Source organism: Lactuca saligna, chromosome 2 (assembly GCF_052625555.1).
Source record: "Lactuca saligna cultivar CGN05327 chromosome 2, ASM5262555v1, whole genome shotgun sequence".
Classification (NCBI taxonomy): domain Eukaryota; kingdom Viridiplantae; phylum Streptophyta; class Magnoliopsida; order Asterales; family Asteraceae; genus Lactuca; species Lactuca saligna.
Window position 1 is genome coordinate 56,264,653 of NC_136418.1, and position 21,366 is coordinate 56,286,018.

The following is a 21,366-nucleotide window of genomic DNA, read 5'->3' on the forward strand; positions in this document are numbered from 1 at the left end:
AGTTCTACGCCATTACTGCTAAAGCCTATAGATGGGGAACCACTTCTCCTTTACCTCTCAGTATCCTCAAACGCGGTAAGTGCTGTCTTGGCCCAAGATATTAATGACGAAAACCAACATCCATATACTATGTAAGTAAAAGTCTCCTGGATCCTGAAACCAGATACTCTCACCTCGAAAAACTAAATCTTGCCTTAGTGACCGCTTCTACTAAATTAAGACATTATTTCGAAACACATACTATACATGTAAAAACTAACTATCCTATTAAGAATGTCACGAAAAAACCATAAATGTCAGGAAGGATGGAAAAATGGTCGGTGAAGTTAAGCATGTTCGACATCAGATATGAACCAAGATCCGTCATAAAGTCACAAGCATTAGTAGACTTTGTGGCTTGACTTTAGTGATGATCTACAAAACAAAGTAGAAATGGAAGCCAAGCAACTCCTAGAAGATGAACACCTGGGAAAATGGACATTGTTCACAGATGGAGCTTCAAATAAAAAAGAAACAGGGCTAGGGATCACACTGAAGTCGCCACAGGGGGACATCCTATGCCAGGCAGTCAGTTGTGAATTCAACACTACTAACAACGAAGCAGAATACAAAGCACTCATCATGGGACTACAATTGGCTAAGGATCATCAAATCAGGGATCTTCAGGTATTTTTTGATTCTTTATTACTAACCAATCACTTCAATGGATCTTAAGCAGTGAAAGGTGAAAGATTAGCACTATATATGGAGATCCTTAAAAAATTAGCTTCTGAATTTGAAAACTTTAGCCTAACCTAAGTTCCCAAAGAAGAAAATACAGAAGCAGATGCATTACCAAATTAGGATCCTCCCTTAGGATCCCACCGGAAACGAAGATTCCTATAACCCATATAATGACCCCAGGCATAGAAACCGTCTCCGAAAAATTTGATGATCCTAAAAAACCAACAAGCATAGCATCTATTCAAGATCCTGACTCTCAGATCCCTCCTCAAAGGGACCTCAATGAACAGGATCCTCAAAGAGGTTCACGATCATGGACCCAACCCATTATGGAGTATCTCCGAAATGGCACGATCCCACCAAAAGGAAAAAGCGAGAGAGCATTCAAAAAAAGTGTTTCAAGATTCATGATAATCAAAGGTAAACTCTATAAGAAGTCTATGGAAGGTCCGTACCTTAGATGCTTGGAAGATCCTGAAGCTTTATAATTCTTGAAAGACATACATGAAAGAGACTGTGGCAATCACACTGGGGGCAGATCCTTATGTTCCAAGATACTAAGAACAAGATACTACTGGACGACCATGAAAAGAGATTCTTTTCTACATGCTCAAAAGTGTGGTTCTTGTCAAAGACATAACAACATCCTGCATTAACCGGAAGAACCTCTACATCCTATTATCTCTCCTTGGCCATTCATGAAATGGGGAGTGGATATAGTGGGAAAATTACTGATAGTCTGAGGAGGAAAAGTCCTCATGATAGTGGTGACTAATTACTTCTCAAATTGGATAGAAGCTAAATCCTTTGTTCAAGTAAGAGACAAAGAGGTAGTCTTTTTTATTAAACGTAATATCTTAACGAGGTTCGGGATCCCGGCTGAAATCATATGCAAAAATGGATCCCAATTCACAAGAAAAAGGAAAAGAGACTTTTGCAAGAGTTGGGGAATCAAAATGATAGTGTCCATTATTGTTCATCCCCAAGCTAATGGGCAAGTAGAATCTAGCAACAAAATCATAGTAAAAAACTTGAAGAAAAGGCTGGACAAAAATAAAGGAAGAAGGGCAGAAGAGCTTCCTGTCGTCTTATGGGCAGATAAGACTATTTCCAAAGTAGCCACAGGTCAGACCCCCTATGCTTTGGTGTTTGAGACAGAAGCTGTAATCCCTACTGAAGTAGTGATCCTGACGGCAAGATACTTGTTGCAAGAAAAAAGAGAATAATGACAGGATCCTAGCACATGATCTTGAGACTATTGACGAACTTAGAGAACTTGCCAAAATACACATTACTTCTCATCAACAAAGGATCACCAACATTACAATAAGAACATAAAAGTCAGAAGGTTTCAAATAGGAGACTTGGTATTAAGGAAAACATTCCAAAACACCAAGGATCCCAATGCAGGTAAATTAGCTCCTAAATGGGAAGGACCGTGTCTCATAGATGCTGAAGTAGGAAAAGGAGCATATTGGCTAGTAACACTCGAAGGAGACTTCTACCAAGATACTGTAATGCTATACACCTCAAAGCATACTGTCACACCCCCAAACCAGAATGGCGGAAACATTCGGGGGTGGATGACTTCACGTAGTATCACAACGATTGAATATTGCAAAGAAAGTAACACAACCATCATATATATAATAATGAAAACGTGTATTGTTGCGTTATACATGTTATCAAAAGAATATTACAATATGATGAATAAATGTTTAATGATAAAATCATCCTTTGTGTTCCTTCTTCCAAAAGCTGGTAGTTTACCTGTATCACTGATTCCCTGAGAAATACAAGTGGTTTTGAAAAGTATCAACATTTAAGTTGGTGAGTTCATGAGTGTTCCGAGTTGAAAAGTATATTCCTTTGGTAGTAATTTGGTAAACGAGATCTTTAGAAAATCCAATATTTTCTTGTAAAATGTAAAAGGTTCCAAAGTTGGAATGTATTAGTAACTTTTATAAACAATTGATAACAATAATTTAGTATGAAAATATAATGTAGAAATACTGCGATGCACATATGAACCTTGTAAATCAATCTTGTTTTATACTTTTTATGTGAGTTTTATAACCATACTATTGACACTGACGGCCTGTAACAACATTCTTCAAGTGTTGTAGTGTTATGACATTTGTCACCCCAGACCTGCCGGTCTAACTATAGCTAGTAGTTTAGGTGCGGGATTGTCAATCCCGTATAGATCTATACACAAGTATCACGCTCTCCCTCCAAGAGATTATGGTATATAATACAGGACTTGAAATGCATACCAAAAATGTACGTTGAAGTTTAAATGTCTCACATTACCTAGTATAAATAGATTTACAATGAAATAACCTTACTTCTTTTGAAAGTAGTTCATTTTCAAACTGTATAAAATGTATGATTGACTTGCTAACTATACCCATTATAGTTTTTCGGATAGTATATTCCATTTTGTAGGCATAACTTAGTGATATAATTGCTCTTGTATACCTAAGATGTTTGTATCGATAATCGAAGTTAGAAAATTCATTTATGTTTAGAAAACGATACTTTTAACGTGTAATGTACTTGTATTTCCCCCCCTAAAACATGTAAAAGAATTTGAAAAGTAGGGGTATGAACTCACTCGTTAAGTTTGAAGAGAGGGGCTAGAGTTGAGCAGAGTTTCGATCGCGGATAGTTGCGTTGTCGGGCTCTTCGGGAACTTCTGCAACGTAAATCTTTCGTCGGGGCTCGAGTGCGGATACCGAGGTGAGAAAAGGGTCTCTGGGGCTGGGAGGATGTCTGAGAAATAGTGAAAGTGTGCCAAAACCCGAGCCTTATGCCTTCTATTTATAGGCTGGAATTGCCTCGTACGCGGGGCGTACTCTTGGAGTACGCGGGGCGTACTCACGTACGCAGCGCGTACGTCGTTACGCTGGGCGTAAAAATACGTCACGGCTTACGGCTCCTGGCTAGCTAGGCGTAGCTTGGGCGGGCCGATGGGACTCGACCCTGGGTCTAGTACGCGGGGCGTACTCCCAGATTACGCAGGGCGTAATCCCTGCTTCCAACTTCTAAATTCCGTAACTTTTGCGTACGAGCTCCGTTTTTCGCGTTCTTTATATCCACGCGTAGGTGAGATTATGCTCTACAACTTTCATTTAGACTCCGTCGGCTAGTTTTGACTTTATTTTTAATGATATAATTTTAATAGGTCGGGCCTCCTAAAGTTCGTTAAAATTTCATAGGTTCTTTATTCGACGTCGGTTTTCGTTTGTCTTTTTATTGTTTTATTACCACCGAGGAGATCTTCAACTTCCGTTTAGGTGGCGATAGCTAAATAATACTCGATCTTCAATCCGAGTTTTTAGCCCTTTACTACTGTTACGAAACTTTGAAAATTCGTAACTTCTTCATACGAGGTCCAAATTGGGCGATCTTTTTATGCACGCTCATCTTTCAACGAGATCTACGACTTTTGTTTAGATACTTTAAGGCTAAAATGTATTTTATAGAGATTTTACTTTTTACGTCAAATTATGTTTTAACGTCGAGTCGTAATTATACGAGTGGTTATAATTTCTTCAATATAACTCGGTTTTGAGTGTTCTTTATGTTTTTGGAAACCTGGGCATGATATCTAATATTCGATGCATCCCAACTTAGATATCTGAACACTTTATTTTTGAGGTTAATTTCGTTGTTTTTAGCTTTCGAGTGTTTACAATGTTTCTGGGAAAAATAGGGTTGTCACATCATCCCCCTGTTAAGGGAATTTCGTCCCGAAATTTAATCTAAGGTCAATATTACAAATTAGGAAAAAGATGCGGGTACTTTTGTTTCATTTGATCCTCTCGTTCCCAGGTGTATTCAGGTCCTCGCTTGGCGTTCCAGCGGACCTTCACGATAGGTATGCGGCTTTGTTTGGTCCTTTTGACTTCCCGATCCATGATCTCTACCGGTTCCTCTACAAATTGGAGGTTTTCGTTTATTGCGATTTCGTCTAGAGGGACGACAAGGGTCTCGTCGGATAAGCATTTCTTCAGGTTTGACACATGAAAGGTAGGGTGTACATTGTGGAGTTCCTGAGGTAGTCTAAGTTTGTAAGCCACTGGACCGATCCTCGCAAGGATCTCGAATGGTCCGATGTATCTGGGGTTCAGTTTCCCACGTTTTCCGAAGCGTATCAATCCTTTCCAAGGCGAGACTTTTAGTAGGACACGGTCTCCAACTTGGAATTCTAAGGGTTTTCGTCTCTTATCTGCATAACTCTTTTGTCTATCCCTTGATGCCTTTAGACGTTCTCGGATTTGAACAATCTTCTCCGTAGTTTCCCGTATGATTTCTGGCCCAGTAAGTGTGTTGTCAGTTGCTTGTCCTTTTGCTAGTTGGGTGTCTCCCACTTCGGCCCAGCATAAAGGTGACCTGCACTTGCGGCCATAGAGGGCTTCGAACGGGGCAGCTTTGATACTGGTGTGGTAGCTATTGTTGTACGAGAACTCGACCAAGGGTAGATGTGTGTCCCATGCTTTGCCGAAATCGATTACGCAGGCTCTCAGCATGTCTTCTAAGGTTTGTATGGTTCTCTCGCTCTGGCCGTCGGTTTGAGGGTGATAGGCGGTACTCATGTCTAGTCTTGTCCCCAAAGCTCTTTGTAGCGACTGCCAGAATCTTGAGGTGAATCTACTATCTCGGTCCGAGATAATGGATACGGGCACACCGTGTAGTCGTACAATTTCCCTGAGGTACGTCCTTGTTAACTTCTCCAATTTATCCGTCTCCTTGATCGGTAGGAAATGCGCTGATTTAGTTAACCTGTCGACAATTACCCAAATGGTGTCGAGTCCGTTTGTCGTTTTGGGTAACTTGGTTATGAAATCCATAGTTATCCGCTCCCACTTCCATTCGGGTATTTCTGGTTGTTGTAATAAACCTGAAGGCTTTTGGTATTCTATTTTGACCTTAGCGCACGTCAGACATTTACTCACGTAGGTAGCAATTTCGGCTTTCATGTTCGGCCACCAGTACAACTTCTTGAGGTCGAGATACATCTTGTCGGAGCCGGGATGTATGGAGTATCGTGTTTTATGGGCTTCGTCCATGACGATTTCTCTGAATCCACCAAACTTTGGTGTCCATATTCGATCCATGAAATAACGAACTCCGTCGTTCTTGGTTTCAAGATTCTTATCCATTCCCCTTAGGGTTTCTCCTGTCACATTTTCAGCTTTCAAGGCTTCCATTTGGGCTTCCTTGATTTGCGTGGGCAGGTGGGAATGGATCGTCATAGTTAGGGACTTCACTCGGTGACCTGAGTATTCCTTCCTACTGAGTGCATCCGCCACTACATTAGCCTTTCCGGGGTGATATCGAATTTCGCATTCATAATCACTTAGTAGCTCTACCCACCGTCTTTGTCTCATGTTGAGTTCTTTCTGGTTGAGAATATGTTGAAGGCTTTTATGGTCAGTGAAGATCGTGCATTTTGTGCCGTAGAGGTAGTGTCTCCATATCTTTAGAGCGAAAACGACTGCTCCTAGCTCAAGATCGTGCGTTGTGTAGTTCACTTCATGCGTCTTTAGTTGTCTTGAGGCATAGGCGATGACCTTCCCTCGTTGCATCAGGACACAACCGAGTCCTTGGTTTGATGCATCACAATAGACCACGAAGTCCTCTGTCCCTTCTGGCAGGGTTAGGATGGGCGCACTACACAATGCTCGTTTTAGCGTTTGAAATGCGGCATCTTGTTTTTCTCCCCAATCGAAGGTCACATTTTTCTGAGTTAGGGTGGTGAGTGGCTTGGCAATCTTGGAAAAATTCTGTATGAACCTTCGGTAATACCCGGCGAGTCCTAAAAATTGTCGGATCTCTGTAGGGGTTCTTGGGATCGTCCAATTCTCTATTGCCTTGATTTTCGAGGGATCCACGTGTATTCCTTCCTTGCTTACTACGTGTCCTAGAAAATCCACCTCTCGAATCCAAAATTCGCACTTAGAAAATTTCGCATAAAGTTTCTCTGCCCTTAATGTTTCCAGAACTTGGCGGAGATGTTGGCTGTGTTCTTCCTGGTTTCTAGAATAGATGAGTATGTCATCTATGAACACGATCACGAATTTGTCCAGGAAGGGGCGACATACTCGGTTCATCAAATCCATGAACACTGCTGGAGCGTTTGTCAATCCGAAGGGCATCACTACAAACTCGTAGTGACCATATCGTGTTCGGAAAGCCGTTTTGGGGATGTCTCCTTCTAGTACACGTAGCTGGTGATAACCGGATCTTAGGTCGATTTTCGAGAAGTAGCTCGCTCCTTGTAGTTGGTCAAAAAGATCGTCTATACGTGGAAGGGGATATCGGTTCTTGATTGTCAGTTTGTTCAGTTCTCGATAGTCGATGCACATGCGAAAAGATCCGTCCTTCTTTTTCACGAACAGGACTGGTGCACCCCATGGTGAGAAACTTGGCCTAATGAATCCCTTGCTCAACAGCTCGTTCAATTGACTGGACAGTTCCTGCATCTCGGCTGGAGCTAAACGGTACGGTGACTTTGCTACTGGGGTGGCTCCGGGAATCAAGTCGATTCTGAATTCGACTTGACGTTCTGGTGGGACTCCTGGGAGATCTTCTGGGAAAATGTCTGGGAAGTTGCAGACTTCTGGAATATCTTTAATGTTCTTTGGTTCTTTCTTCTGGTCTACTACGTGGGCTAGAAAGGCATGGTATTCCTTGCGAAGGTATTTTCGTGCTTTAATACAGGAGATGATTTGTAATTTTGCACTAGGTTTGTCTCCACATATGATGAGATTTTCACCGTTGGGAAGATTGAGACGAACGGCCTTTTCATGGCAAAGAATGTCGGCATGGTGAAGACTCAGCCAGTCCATACCGATGATTATATCAAAACTTCTTATCGAAATGGGCATAAGGTCGATTGGAAATAAATGTTCGTTTAAATTTAATGTGCACTCGACGTACATATCACTTGTGCTTTCTGTTTTTCCATTAGCCATTTCTACCGTGAATATTTTATTAAGTGGTTGGGGTCTCTTGTTAAGTAGATGTTTGAATTTATGGCTCACAAAACTTCTCTCCGCACCGCAATCAAATAGTATGCATGCATAAATGTTGTTGAGGAGAAACGTACCCGTAACTACTGTTGGATCAGTTATTGCTTCATTTTGACCTATCGCCAGCACTCTCCCAATACCACCAACATTCCTTATCTTGGGGCAGTCCCTCTTGAAATGCCCGGTTTCTCCACATCCATAACAGGCTTGACTTACCCCAGTACTAGGAACTTGTGTGAATGGCCGCGCTGGTGCCTTACAGAAACGGGCTGTGTGCCCTTTCCTGTCACAGTTCTTACAGTACATTTCGCGGCAATTTCCGTGGTGATGGTAGTTGCATTTGCTGCACTTTGGCAAGTTCCCTGCATATTGTCTTGTCGGCGTCGAAGTTGTAGGAGTTGTGCTGGGAGTAGTAGCAGCATGAACCGCCACCATTTGTCTCTTTGAAGGTTCTTGAGAGGTTAGTCCCTTCCTCTTGTTCCAGTATTTCTTCTTGCTGTTGTTATTGTTGTCATTGTTCCCTTTTGTTGGTTCAGTTGCGATAGTCGTGACTCCTTGGCAGACGCCATGATCCACAAGAGATTGTGCCAGTTCTTTGGCACTGTCGAAGGTCATGGGCTTTGAAGCTAGCACACTTCCTCGCAGTTGGGGTGATAATCCCCAGATGTATCTCTCCACTTTTTGGCTTTCTAGAATTAACATCCCCGGACAAAGCGTTATCAAATCGCTGAACCTATTGGTGTAGCCTGCGATGTCCGATCCTTTCATCGAAAGGTTCCACAATTCTTGTTCCAGCTTCTGAATTTCGCCCCTTGGGCAGTATTCCCGTAGGAGCATTCGTTTCAAATTCTCCCAACCCATGGAGTTCGCAACCACCAGAGTTAGTGTCTTGACGTGGCCGTTCCACCATGTCAAGGCGCGTTCAGAGAATGTACAGGCAACAAATTTTACTTTGCTTTCTTCCGGGCATGCGCAAATTTCAAATACGGCTTCCGTCTTCTCTATCCATTGGGACAGAGCCAACACTCCTCCAGTTCCATAAAAGGGAATAGGTTTTCCATTAGTGAAGTCTTTGTAAGTGCAGACTCCAGTACGGCCTTGGCTTGGGCCGTTGGTAAAGCTATTTATTCCACCTCCCGACCCATTGTTGCTCATTTGAGCCATCGCCGCGGTTACAGCGGCCGTTACAGCAGTTTGGAACATAGCTGCATCCATAGTTGGAGGAGGTGGTGGAGGTGGTGCTGGAGTTGAGTTTCTGCGTGTTGTCCTACGAGGAGGCATGTTCTGGTAGAGAAAATAAGAATGAATACTATAAGTTTCTAATGCCTTGACAATCGTGTAATTGAGGGTTAGTCGTATCTTGTATTTTGTTTTGACTTTAGTTTTTGGTTTCAAATTAGATATAACAATTTAATTAATTTCGAGAGGTATATATATAAAGAGGCACTGCATATATATATATATATATATATATATATATATATATATATATATATATATATATATATATATATATATATATATCACACCTAAGGTGTGTTTCTTTAGGCTTCTAGGAAAATTTGGCCTATTTAAGAGGCCTCCGTTTTACAGATACAAAAGGAAATAAGAGAAAAACTTTTATCCGCGGTCCTAGTCTATATCAAAATTTGTTGGAGCTTGAACAAACTCTACTTGTGGCGTTTGGAGCTGGATTCGGCATCTGACCGTTTGACTCCCATTAGTCGCCTCTCGAATTCCGCTTGTTGTTCTTTCATCTCTCTTATGTCATCTAGCGCTGTTATCATTTGGTTCTGTAGCGTCCCCGTGTAGATTTGGAGATTCTCATGTAGTCCGTCCAAACGGCTGATGTCGGAGGCGTTACCTTGGGTAGCAGCATTGATCTCTCGAATTCTGGTTGCTTGTTGTTCTGCTTGGTAGTTCTGGTTAGCTATAGCGTTCACGACAACGGGAAGTGCTCGATCAGCGGAGCCTCCTCCACTGACGTTGTAAAAATCCCGACACATGCCAAATGGAGGACGCACGCCTTGCTGACGGCTCCAGTAGTAAAGGTGGCTTCCCCATATGGGAATGGGTCCCGGTTGATGTGGCCTGATCACTGGAGGATGTGGGATGGGAGGGTCAATTACTTCTGGTTCGGAATCTGTTCCGCTAGAAATTTCCATGATTTCCTCGTCGACTTCGTATTCCTCTCCGACTTCGATTTCGAATTCTTCTTCGACCTCTTCTTCGATTTCTTCTTCGATTTCCTCTGGGTCTTCCTCCGGGTCTTCTTCTATCCAGCCGCCGTTACCTTGATTTAGGTAGTAGGGGTCTCCTGGTAAAGGGAATCCGGCCATTTGTCTGTACTGGGATAGAGGTATGAGATTTTTATAAGAAAATAATTTCTAATTAACGAATTTCTAAGCATATTTATATCTTTACTGAGCGTAATGTTTTATTGTTTATATTATTTCGATTTAGCGAATTTAGATTTTATAAGTTTTTGGCTTGTTGAATACTACGACCATTCCTCGACGTATATTGGCCAAATCCAGGATAAATATAGTTGATCAGGCTATATTTATTCTTGATTTGATTACATACCCCAAGGCTCAATCGTGGTATTGCAACTTGCCATACTACTTTTTAGAAAAACTTGTCATGACGCGAGACTGATATGTGCGGTAAAATGTATATATTTAAAAGAAAATATATTTCTATGAAAATGTTGTTATCAGAGGGTTTTTGGTTCCCATTGTATTTATAGTTTGTATATCTTATGTGGTTAGATATACTTGGTTCACTATAAACAATGCTCTGATACCAATCTGTCACACCCCCAAACCAGAATGGCGGAAACATTCGGGGGTGGATGACTTCACGTAGTATCACAACGATTGAATATTGCAAAGAAAGTAACACAACCATCATATATATAATAATGAAAACGTGTATTGTTGCGTTATACATGTTATCAAAAGAATATTACAATATGATGAATAAATGTTTAATGATAAAATCATCCTTTGTGTTCCTTCTTCCAAAAGCTGGTAGTTTACCTGTATCACTGATTCCCTGAGAAATACAAGTGGTTTTGAAAAGTATCAACATTTAAGTTGGTGAGTTCATGAGTGTTCCGAGTTGAAAAGTATATTCCTTTGGTAGTAATTTGGTAAACGAGATCTTTAGAAAATCCAATATTTTCTTGTAAAATGTAAAAGGTTCCAAAGTTGGAATGTATTAGTAACTTTTATAAACAATTGATAACAATAATTTAGTATGAAAATATAATGTAGAAATACTGCGATGCACATATGAACCTTGTAAATCAATCTTGTTTTATACTTTTTATGTGAGTTTTATAACCATACTATTGACACTGACGGCCTGTAACAACATTCTTCAAGTGTTGTAGTGTTATGACATTTGTCACCCCAGACCTGCCGGTCTAACTATAGCTAGTAGTTTAGGTGCGGGATTGTCAATCCCGTATAGATCTATACACAAGTATCACGCTCTCCCTCCAAGAGATTATGGTATATAATACAGGACTTGAAATGCATACCAAAAATGTACGTTGAAGTTTAAATGTCTCACATTACCTAGTATAAATAGATTTACAATGAAATAACCTTACTTCTTTTGAAAGTAGTTCATTTTCAAACTGTATAAAATGTATGATTGACTTGCTAACTATACCCATTATAGTTTTTCGGATAGTATATTCCATTTTGTAGGCATAACTTAGTGATATAATTGCTCTTGTATACCTAAGGTGTTTGTATCGATAATCGAAGTTAGAAAATTCATTTATGTTTAGAAAACGATACTTTTAACGTGTAATGTACTTGTATTTCCCCCCCTAAAACATGTAAAAGAATTTGAAAAGTAGGGGTATGAACTCACTCGTTAAGTTTGAAGAGAGGGGCTAGAGTTGAGCAGAGTTTCGATCGCGGATAGTTGCGTTGTCGGGCTCTTCGGGAACTTCTGCAACGTAAATCTTTCGTCGGGGCTCGAGTGCGGATACCGAGGTGAGAAAAGGGTCTCTGGGGCTGGGAGGATGTCTGAGAAATAGTGAAAGTGTGCCAAAACCCGAGCCTTATGCCTTCTATTTATAGGCTGGAATTGCCTCGTACGCGGGGCGTACTTTTGGAGTACGCGGGGCGTACTCACGTACGCAGCGCGTACGTCGTTACGCTGGGCGTAAAAATACGTCACGGCTTACGGCTTCTGGCTAGCTAGGCGTAGCTTGGGCGGGCCGATGGGACTCGACCCTGGGTCTAGTACGCGGGGCGTACTCCCAGATTACGCAGGGCGTAATCCCTGCTTCCAACTTCTAAATTCCTTAACTTTTGCGTACGAGCTCCGTTTTTCGCGTTCTTTATATCCACGCGTAGGTGAAATTATGCTCTACAACTTTCATTTAGACTCCGTCGGCTAGTTTTGACTTTATTTTTAATGATATAATTTTAATAGGTCGGGCCTCCTAAAGTTCGTTAAAATTTCATAGGTTCTTTATTCGACGTCGGTTTTCGTTTGTCTTTTTATTGTTTTATTACCACCGAGGAGATCTTCAACTTCCGTTTAGGTGGCGATAGCTAAATAATACTCGATCTTCAATCCGAGTTTTTAGCCCTTTACTACTGTTACGAAACTTTGAAAATTCGTAACTTCTTCATACGAGGTCCAAATTGGGCGATCTTTTTATGCACGCTCATCTTTCAACGAGATCTACGACTTTTGTTTAGATACTTTAAGGATAAAATGTATTTTATAGAGATTTTACTTTTTACGTCAAATTATGTTTTAACGTCGAGTCGTAATTATACGAGTGGTTATAATTTCTTCAATATAACTCGGTTTTGAGTGTTCTTTATGTTTTTGGAAACCTGGGCATGATATCTAATATTCGATGCATCCCAACTTAGATATCTGAACACTTTATTTTTGAGGTTAATTTCGTTGTTTTTAGCTTTCGAGTGTTTACAATGTTTCTGGGAAAAATAGGGTTGTCACACATACTACATGTAAGTAGGGTCGATTAATCCTCAACAAAACCAAGGTACACATGTTCCTTACCTTGAACTTTTCATCATTACTTACTTTTACCTCGATTATATTACTAACTTAAGCATTGGAAGGGCGTTAGCCAGACTAACACCCACCCTTAGCTTATGTTTGCTATGTAGAACAACTTATAACTATGGATTTTCATAATATGAAGCGAATCCCCTTGTATTGCGATTCTAAAAGTGCCATTCGTATCTATCACAACCCAGTGCAACACTCCAAGACCAAACATATTGCAATGAGGTATCACTTTATCAAAGATCATGTGGAAGATGGAAATGTGGAAATACACTTTGTCAGATCCGCTGATCAGCTAACATACGAAAGCCTTACTTGAACAAACCTTTAATTGCATCCTTCAAGGCTTAGGAATTATAGAGGGAAAATCTATTCCAAAACTTCCTTCGCACTCTTAACGTATTGGTTGAACTGTGCATTGGTGAGAACGCTCGTAGTGACTCATAATCCACTGTTCATATTGCGAATTGGTACAAACACTCGTAGTGAGTCGCAATTCACTGTTCATTTAGAGGTTCAGAACTTCATCTATCCTTTCGTATATTATGTTGTTATTTTTCTGTTTTTATTTCTTTTTCATAAAAATTAAATATCCCAAAATAATTTATTTATTTTTCTGTTTTTATTTCTTTTTCAAAAAAATCAAATATCCAAAAATATTTTATTTATTATTTTGTTTTTATTTCTTTTTTAGGAAAATTGAAAATTGAAAATTATTTATTTTTGTTTTTATTTCTTTTTTAGAAAAACAAAACCACAAAAATATTTTCTTTATTTCGTTAAATTAAAAGACCCAAAATATTAGATATTTGAGAAGGTTTATAGGTACATACTCTTGATGCTCTCAATTATGAATGAAGGGACAGGTATAAACTTTCGAAACTATGCACTAGTTAAGTGTCCCTAGAAGCATGCTGCTGCATGTTGTGCGAAGCCTCTGAGACTCTATGTTTGAATCCTTAGTGATTTAATTATACTAATTGTTTCTCCCAATAAGGCTAAGAATTCATATAAGTAATGGACTAGGATACTCTTATAATATTGAGTTAAGAGTTGACTGCTTAGTCACTTTCGTATAGAAGAGGTACATTTTTCTTTGGAACCACCTCCTAATACATCTACATCATTTTTGTTTCCATGAACGTAACCCTTAAGAATCTCTGATATTACCACTAAGGTTTATGGTTACACACCTTCTGTGATTATGATCTTAAATTCGTTATCACCACAAATTAAGTAAAACCCAAAATATAATAGAAATTTCAGAATTAACGGTGAACAAGTAAAACGTTATGGATTTTTCACCATGGATGTAACGCCCCGATTCTCAGGTATTGATTTAAGGTGTGAGTTTCTTGATTTCAAGGGCTACTCGATGAGTTGAGTGCCTTACTCGTCGAGTAACAGCGGGTTGGTCCACGTATTTTAATGACCTACTCGCCCAGTCCAAGAAGGGACTCGACGAGTAGGAGCTGGCAGATGAAACCCTAAATCTCGAGGTTTTGAACCCTATTTAAAGGATCATTGGCCTCCCCTATCCTCCCCTTTACTACCCCTTGTCCCTCTCAAACCCTAAATGATGTGTGTGTGTTCTTTTGGTGTGTGCAAGCTTGGAGGAGGAACTTTGGAGAAGGAAACACTTGGGGAAGAAAGGAAATCAAGGCTAGGAACTCATGGGGAGCTAAGAGATTCTACAGTTGTCACTATCTGGAAGGTATTAAGCTGTTCCTTTAGATCATCTCTCTTTTAACCTCTTTTGGATGGGTATTATGAAAGGCTCCCCATGTTTAAGCTAAGATTTGAAGTTGTAACTTCAGATCTGGACTCCCTTTGACCTCTAGATCCATAAAGTCATCAGCCTTGCCTAGTAGGAGCCTTCCCTCAAGTGTAGGACTTCATTGCAAGCTTAATTTTGCCATTTAAGGTTCTTAAAGCTTTGCATGCTCGTAAAGTTTGCGACTTTACGTGATAAACATGCCCTAGAAGCTTGGATCTGTAATCTGGAACCTTGTCATGGCTTAAAAAGTGTCTGCATGGATAAAGGTCTGCAAGAACTCGGGGAGTTGGATGAACGACTCGGCGAGCCCGTTGAAGATGGCCATGAACTCGACGAGTTGGATGAACAACTCGGCGAGTCCATTGAAGATTGCCTTGAACTCGACGAGTCGGCTAGGGTTTCTCCCAATTCTTGGACACGTATGAACTCGACGAGTTAAAAGGGAACTCGATGAGCCAATCAAGGATTTCACGAATTCTCGAGTTCGGGAAGGGATCGACGAGTTGGTGAACTACACTCGACGAGTCGAGTCAACATGGACTGTTGACTTTGACTGTGGACTTTGACTTGGACCAAAGGTTGACTAGTTGACTTCTGAGGATATTCTGGTAATTTGGAGATTTATCAAAAAGGGTTTATGGTAACTATAGGTGGTGGAGTTCATGTTGGTGATCCAGGAGTTGTGCTTTCTAGTTTCAGATGACAGTTGCAAGGTGAGTTATCCTCACTATAGTAAGGGGTTTAAGGCACCAAGGCCGGCCCATTTGATATGTTATCTTGAGCCGTGTTAGATGTCAAGTATGACTTAGTGTTGTATGTGTTGGATTAATGTCTAAGTCCATAACTATAATTGGTAAGACTTGACCCGACCCGGCATGGTCCATTTGGGTTGCATGGCATCATGCACTTGGATAGACTATAATGAGAGAAATAAGACACTTACGGTTATTAATATATTATAAGTTCTAGTATATTAATAATAAGAATAATGAGATTATTTAATTAGTATTGATCAAGAATTAATCTAGAATTAATTAAGTGATCAAAAGAAGACTAATTAAATATATGGGTTGATTGTGTAAATCATTCATTCTTATATATGTGGGCTTGTGACCCAAGATTCCTTATGTTGGACTAAGTCCATGGGGTGACCCATGGATACTCCATGGAGGTTAAAACCCATGGAGCATAAGGAATGGGTAAAGTCATGAGTTACATGGTGTAACCCTAATAGCCACCATATAAAAGAAACCCATGGCTCAAGAAATCGTGACTTACACTAACACTATGTGTATGTATGAGGGCTACACGATTTCATGAAGTGTTCTAATTTCTCTCTAAGTTATTCCAAGTGCTTATGGTGTTGTGTGAACCATTTGAGGTGTCACACTTGGGGCACTAAGCACTCAAGCTTCATGAAGACAAGCACCATTAAAGAGGTATGTATTCTATCTTGTTATATTGATATTTTGTATGCTAGATTAGGATAATACCTTGGATGTTCATATTTGCATGTATAATAGAGAAAACATAGATCCAAGGTATTTAGGGTTGCATGTACACTTAGGAGTGTTAGAATGCTCAAAACCCAACAGTGGTATCAGAGCATAGGCTTGTTTTCTTGTTATACCTGCAATAGAAGCTGAAAAATCGAGTTTTGATGCTGTCAGCCCAGCTGACTCGCCGAGTCCATAAAGGGACTCGACGAGTCCAAGGCAAAATACATCCAACTCGCCGAGTTGAGTTCATGCACTCGACGAGTTGGACCCCAGACAGCATATCTTCGAGGTTTTTGGCTAGAAATGGACTAGGAACATTACCCTAAGTTGTTTTTTGAACTAATAAACTTATTTTTAAATGTGGTAATGTTCATGCTAATCCATTTTCAAGATAATTGTCAATAGATTCATGTTTTGTATTAGTTTAAAGGTTAGACTAATTACATGAAAAAGTTTGATTTGAATTATCTTGTTCTTATGAGTTGCTTAGATTAATAGAAAAGTTGAGTGAAAAAGTTGTTTTCAATCCAAATTAATCTAAGAGTTGAGTATAAAATGTGTTTGTGTAACTTATCCTTAAGTTACATGAAGAGTCACATTAAAGACTCATAAAACTCATAAAGTTGGCAAAGGTTACAAAAGATGAAGAGTCTTGTCCTTAAGTTATGGAGGTTCAAGAGTCACTTCATTAAAAAAAAAATAAATAAAATATGTAACCTTAATTAATTCCATAAGTTATAAAATAAAAAAAAGATTAATTCTTTATTAATTTAAAGTCTTCCATAATTTGTCCACAAGTTATGGAACTTGAAGAGTTTTTGGATTAAAACTACTTTAAATACATAAGTTATGGAATTAATTAGTTTTGAATAGTTTCAAAACTTGCCCTCAAGTTTTGGAATTTGTAAAGTTTTCTCTTATGAATACTTTAATTCCAAGTTAGCCCTTAGAATTTTAAAAGTTAAAATTCAACCCTTATACTTTATAATATTATAAGTTAATAATATTTATATGTATAAGAGTAAAGTCGGTCTTACCGCTAGTACGCCTCATTCACGAAGCCGGTCTATAAGGTGGGTATAAGGTTGTTGCCTATAAAATGGCAATTTAATGGGTGTTCACTCTCACCCACCGCTCGCTTGACTGGTGGAGGGTCGTTAGCCGAACGGGTTTGACATGACTATAATTCTCCCTTCATTAAAAATATTAATGATAAATACTAAGTAACTAAACTCTTAATAATACCCAATCTTAGTTACTTAGGAAAATGTGAATAAGGTGCTAATCCATGAAATTACACTTTGCACTTTGTTTAAGTCGGTTAGTGGAGCGTGTGTGGTTAACCGGCACACTAACTCGTATTTAACAAGGTAGGCAAAGGGTAACTTAATGTTTATCATAGTATCGATGGAGCGTGTGTGGTTAACCGGCACATCGATTGAGGGGTAAACACTTAAGGATACCAAGTAATTTGCATGGTTACTTCACACCTTGTTTTGTGATCCTCGGCATCCCAGTCACAAAACCTGAAGGGCACACTCGAGATTGAAACATGCCATTGAACAGTTCAATGAATCTCAAAAGATCTAGGAGTTTCAAAACCAATTAAAACCTAATAATACATTTCGTTTATCTTGGTGGAAATTGGTGAATCGTCATTCACCTACCTTCAAATTGTTTTATAGCTTGGATTACGGCATACCTCTTCTAAGTTATAAAATAGTTTGTTGGGTCCTAGCCTTAATATTTTCATATTGGGTGTCATATTAAGGACTCAAAGATCAACTATCTTGAATATCTCCCATAACATGTCTGGATTAGACATTTATGATCTTCCCAAATCTCTTGAAACAAGCTTTCCTAAATGAAGATGATGTCCCATGGATATCATACTTCTCTCTCCTCCTCCAATTATTCTCCCTACCCCACAAGTTCTTTAAAATTTTAAAGTCACTCGAGCCTTATTGGCAAGGCAAGGTCTTGGTGTGGTCACATCTTGGAGATGTAGTCACATATTGACAAGCCGGAAGAGTTGGGTGTCAAAGTCTTGAGAAAGTTGGTGGTTCAATCACTTTCTAAGTCACATAGTGAGTTCCTTTGGGACACCTATGAAATAGACTATGACAAGACCCTTAATGATCTTATCTATTGTTAAGATCAACTTCCTGAAACTCTATGGACATTGACAATGGTGACACTGGAAATACAGAAAAAGCATTCTCTTCCCAATGGAAAGGGATCGGCCATAGTCAACTCGGTTGAACAAATGGTAAAGAGAAAAGCTAAGTCTGTAATAGTCCTGTGTACCATTATCAAAGGGTCCATATGTTTATATTGCCAAAGTAAGGGTCATTAGTTGCGAAGCTGCCTAATTTACCTAAGGATGTTAAAGTCAATAAGATTGACTCTACTTCAGGTAAAAGTCCACAAATCTAACTCTGTTAAGTTTCTATTCTGAGATTCTTGATACATGTTGTGACTGGGTCACATGGTAATGTTTTAAGTATCAAAGAAAAGTAAAGGAACTTAAAGAAAGAATATGCTGAATCTGATCGCATAGATGGATTTCTATCGCGTAGTTTGAAAAATCGGATTCTTAAGCTACTTCTTAGGAGTTATGAGATATTGTTTAGGAATAGATAACAACAAGTTTTTCATATGGGTTGTAAGGATAAGTTTTTCCGCATAGTTTTAAAATAAAAGAAAGTTTTTGATTTTAAAATATCCTTACAATGGCGTTTGAGGAAAAATTGTTGCTTATATGATTCCATTAATAGCAAAAGTGGAAATATGAAATTGATTCTTTCATTTGTGGTAATGTCTAAATTTACAAAATAAGGAAAGATTCTCATCATCCAAAGTCTCAATTGGACCGGGACTTGGAATCATGCAAGTTGTATAGCATGATGAATGAGAACTTTCAAGTATTGGAAAATTAAGACTAATTACTTATTCACATGGATGTGTGAGTCAAGTAATGGACTAAGGGATCGAGTACATAGTCATGTGCACTGATTAAGTCCACCACAAAAGATATAAGACTATTCATCATAGTTTACTAAAGCTTAGTAAATATGATTATACTTACAAGCGTAAGTGTAACTCTGAGACATTGGAAAAGGTTCCAACGTATGGCAGAGCGAATAAGAAGAATCAAATTAGGCAGAAGGATAAAAGTTTCTCAAATCTGAAAAGATGGGAGAGTACTTTAGTATCGTTTTTGTGATCATCTTAATGATTAAGAAACCATATCAAAGTTAGTTCTCTAAGGAAGTCTTAGTTCATTCTTATGACTAAGAAGAAGGGATCTTGAATTGTTGAAATGGTTAAATCAAGAAGATGAGTCATACTTCGTTCCAATACAAGTCTTAGAGTCATACTCCAAGATTGTAATTTGAGTGACATGTCTTAAAGAAGGTTTAAAACACTTATCAAATGTAAGAGTAAAAGTTTTCTACTCTTGTACATTTGAAATTGGTAAGTTGTGATGTTTTGGATAAAACAAAGACCAACTAAGGCCAATTGTGTGAAGTGTTTGTCTTGATTAGAATCCACACTATCTCCTTAATGTCTAACAAGGAAGTCTTATAGGTCAAGAGGATAGTGGGAGTCTTAAAGGTCTTGAAAGTCTCAAGAACTAATCAAGAATAAAACCTAAAGTTCTTCACTAGCACACGACTTAAGGTTTATAACTTATCGTGTTGACATATTCTGTGCCCATTCCAGTTAAAGTTGGCTTTGCATATGAGTTCTTAGAGTTCTCAATGTGTTGCACAACAACTTGGAAGCAATGGTAGGCCCTTGAGCTACCAGGTGGCAAGAAATTAAGATTGAGTTCAATCCATATGAGTTTGGTCTTTTCATTATCCTTGTCTTGTGACTATGGTTTTGACAATTCACATGGATAAGAACTCATACACCATTAAATCTAAGTGTCATAGAGTTTCTCTCCGATTCATGAAAATGATGGTGAGGAAACACTTCCACTAAGTAGATTTTAGATAGATAGCAATTGTGATATTTGCATTCTCAAAGTCGTTAGTGGAGCGCGTGTGGTTAACCGGCACACTAACATGGACTTGTGAGAAATGGCAAAGGTCAAAACGATCAAGACTATGATTACGGCATCCCTTTTCATAGCTCTTAAAATTGTTTTGACACGCCCATAAGCTATCTAAGGAAGGTGTATGTTTTTGATAAAGTCTTATCAAAACAATCTAGTATCAGAAATCTGAACTTTGGTAAGAAAGTCAATAAAGTATTGATTTCTAGAAGTCGAGCTTTCTGAGTACATGTCAAAGCTAGTGGGAGCATAAGTGTTATGCTAATAATCATCATGTTAGTGGGAGCATGATAATTACGATAAGTATTGCAATCTAGCAATGTTAATTATAGAAAACAAAAGTTTCAACTGGAAAAAAGTTGTTTTGCTATAATTAAGGGAGAGGAAATTATACTTCATCTCAAATCTATAAGCTTAGATCGTGAGGTTTTAATCATTTAGTCAAGGATATATATGAATTTCATGTTGGAATGGCTCAACATAAGGAAATTCTGTATATGGGTCCATTATTTGCGTTCTTAAATTCGATTATGATTACGGCATCCCTTTTCATAATCTGAATTATGAGAACTTGGCAAATTGAAATGGAAATTGTTATAGCAAAAGACTGGTTTAGTCTTTATGTGAGACATCATGAATCGTGTCCCATATGCTTCGGATATAGGATCGATTACATGTGCTATATTCATCCTTTCTAAAAATTTCCAAATGCCTGGGGCATTAAGAATGGAAAAGGTTTAGAACTGGATATGACTAAAAGGATTAAACAATTGTCGAGGACAATCTAAGGTTTACCAAAGATTGGTTGCTCAAGGACAGTTGGAAGTATAGTGATAATTCTGGAAGGACCATATTGACATAATCTGTAAGGAGGCAACTCTTGTTCAGAAGTGATAGTCGAAATGGAATCTGGAAATGTTTCAAAGTTAGAATTTTCAATCTGGTTAAGATTAAGGAAACTTAATGCATGTAGGATGGTTCCAAGGACTTGATCTCCTTTGGAATGCTCTGTAATGATTGTCGTTAAGTCTTTCTGACTTTGTGCATAATCATTACAAGAGGATCGATGCATATAAGTTTAGAATCTAACAGATTTCAGTAAATGACATGAATTTGGAATTCTTGCATTTGCAGTAAGGATTTGGGAGTGTGAAAAGAGAATCATTGAAGTTATGTTCATTTGATCTAGTTCAC

At 38.8% G+C, this 21,366-nt stretch overlaps 2 protein-coding genes across 2 annotated transcripts; both read left to right on the top strand.

Moving 5' to 3' along the window:
* The first annotated feature begins 432 nt into the window (after window positions 1–432).
* On the top strand, window positions 433–1,211 carry LOC145029744 (uncharacterized). Its single transcript, XM_078978219.1, has 2 exons — window positions 433–666; window positions 789–1,211. The coding sequence occupies exons 1-2, from the start codon at window positions 433–435 to the stop codon at window positions 1,209–1,211; spliced, it is 657 nt and encodes a 218-aa protein (XP_078834345.1).
* Window positions 1,212–1,481: 270 nt separating this feature from the next.
* LOC145029745 (uncharacterized) lies at window positions 1,482–1,949 on the top strand. The gene has a single exon (XM_078978220.1). The coding sequence runs from the start codon at window positions 1,482–1,484 to the stop codon at window positions 1,947–1,949; it is 468 nt and encodes a 155-aa protein (XP_078834346.1).
* Window positions 1,950–21,366: the final 19,417 nt, after the last annotated feature.

Excerpts from the sequence above, each read along its gene's own strand:
- LOC145029744 (XM_078978219.1), top strand. The coding sequence starts at position 433 with ATGGAAGCCAAGCAACTCCTAGAAGATGAACACCTGGGAAAATGGACA. Across the intron at positions 667-788 it reads ATCAAATCAGGGATCTTCAG|CCTAACCTAAGTTCCCAAAG; the intron begins GTATTTTTTGAT and ends TGAAAACTTTAG.
- LOC145029745 (XM_078978220.1), top strand. The coding sequence starts at position 1,482 with ATGATAGTGGTGACTAATTACTTCTCAAATTGGATAGAAGCTAAATCC.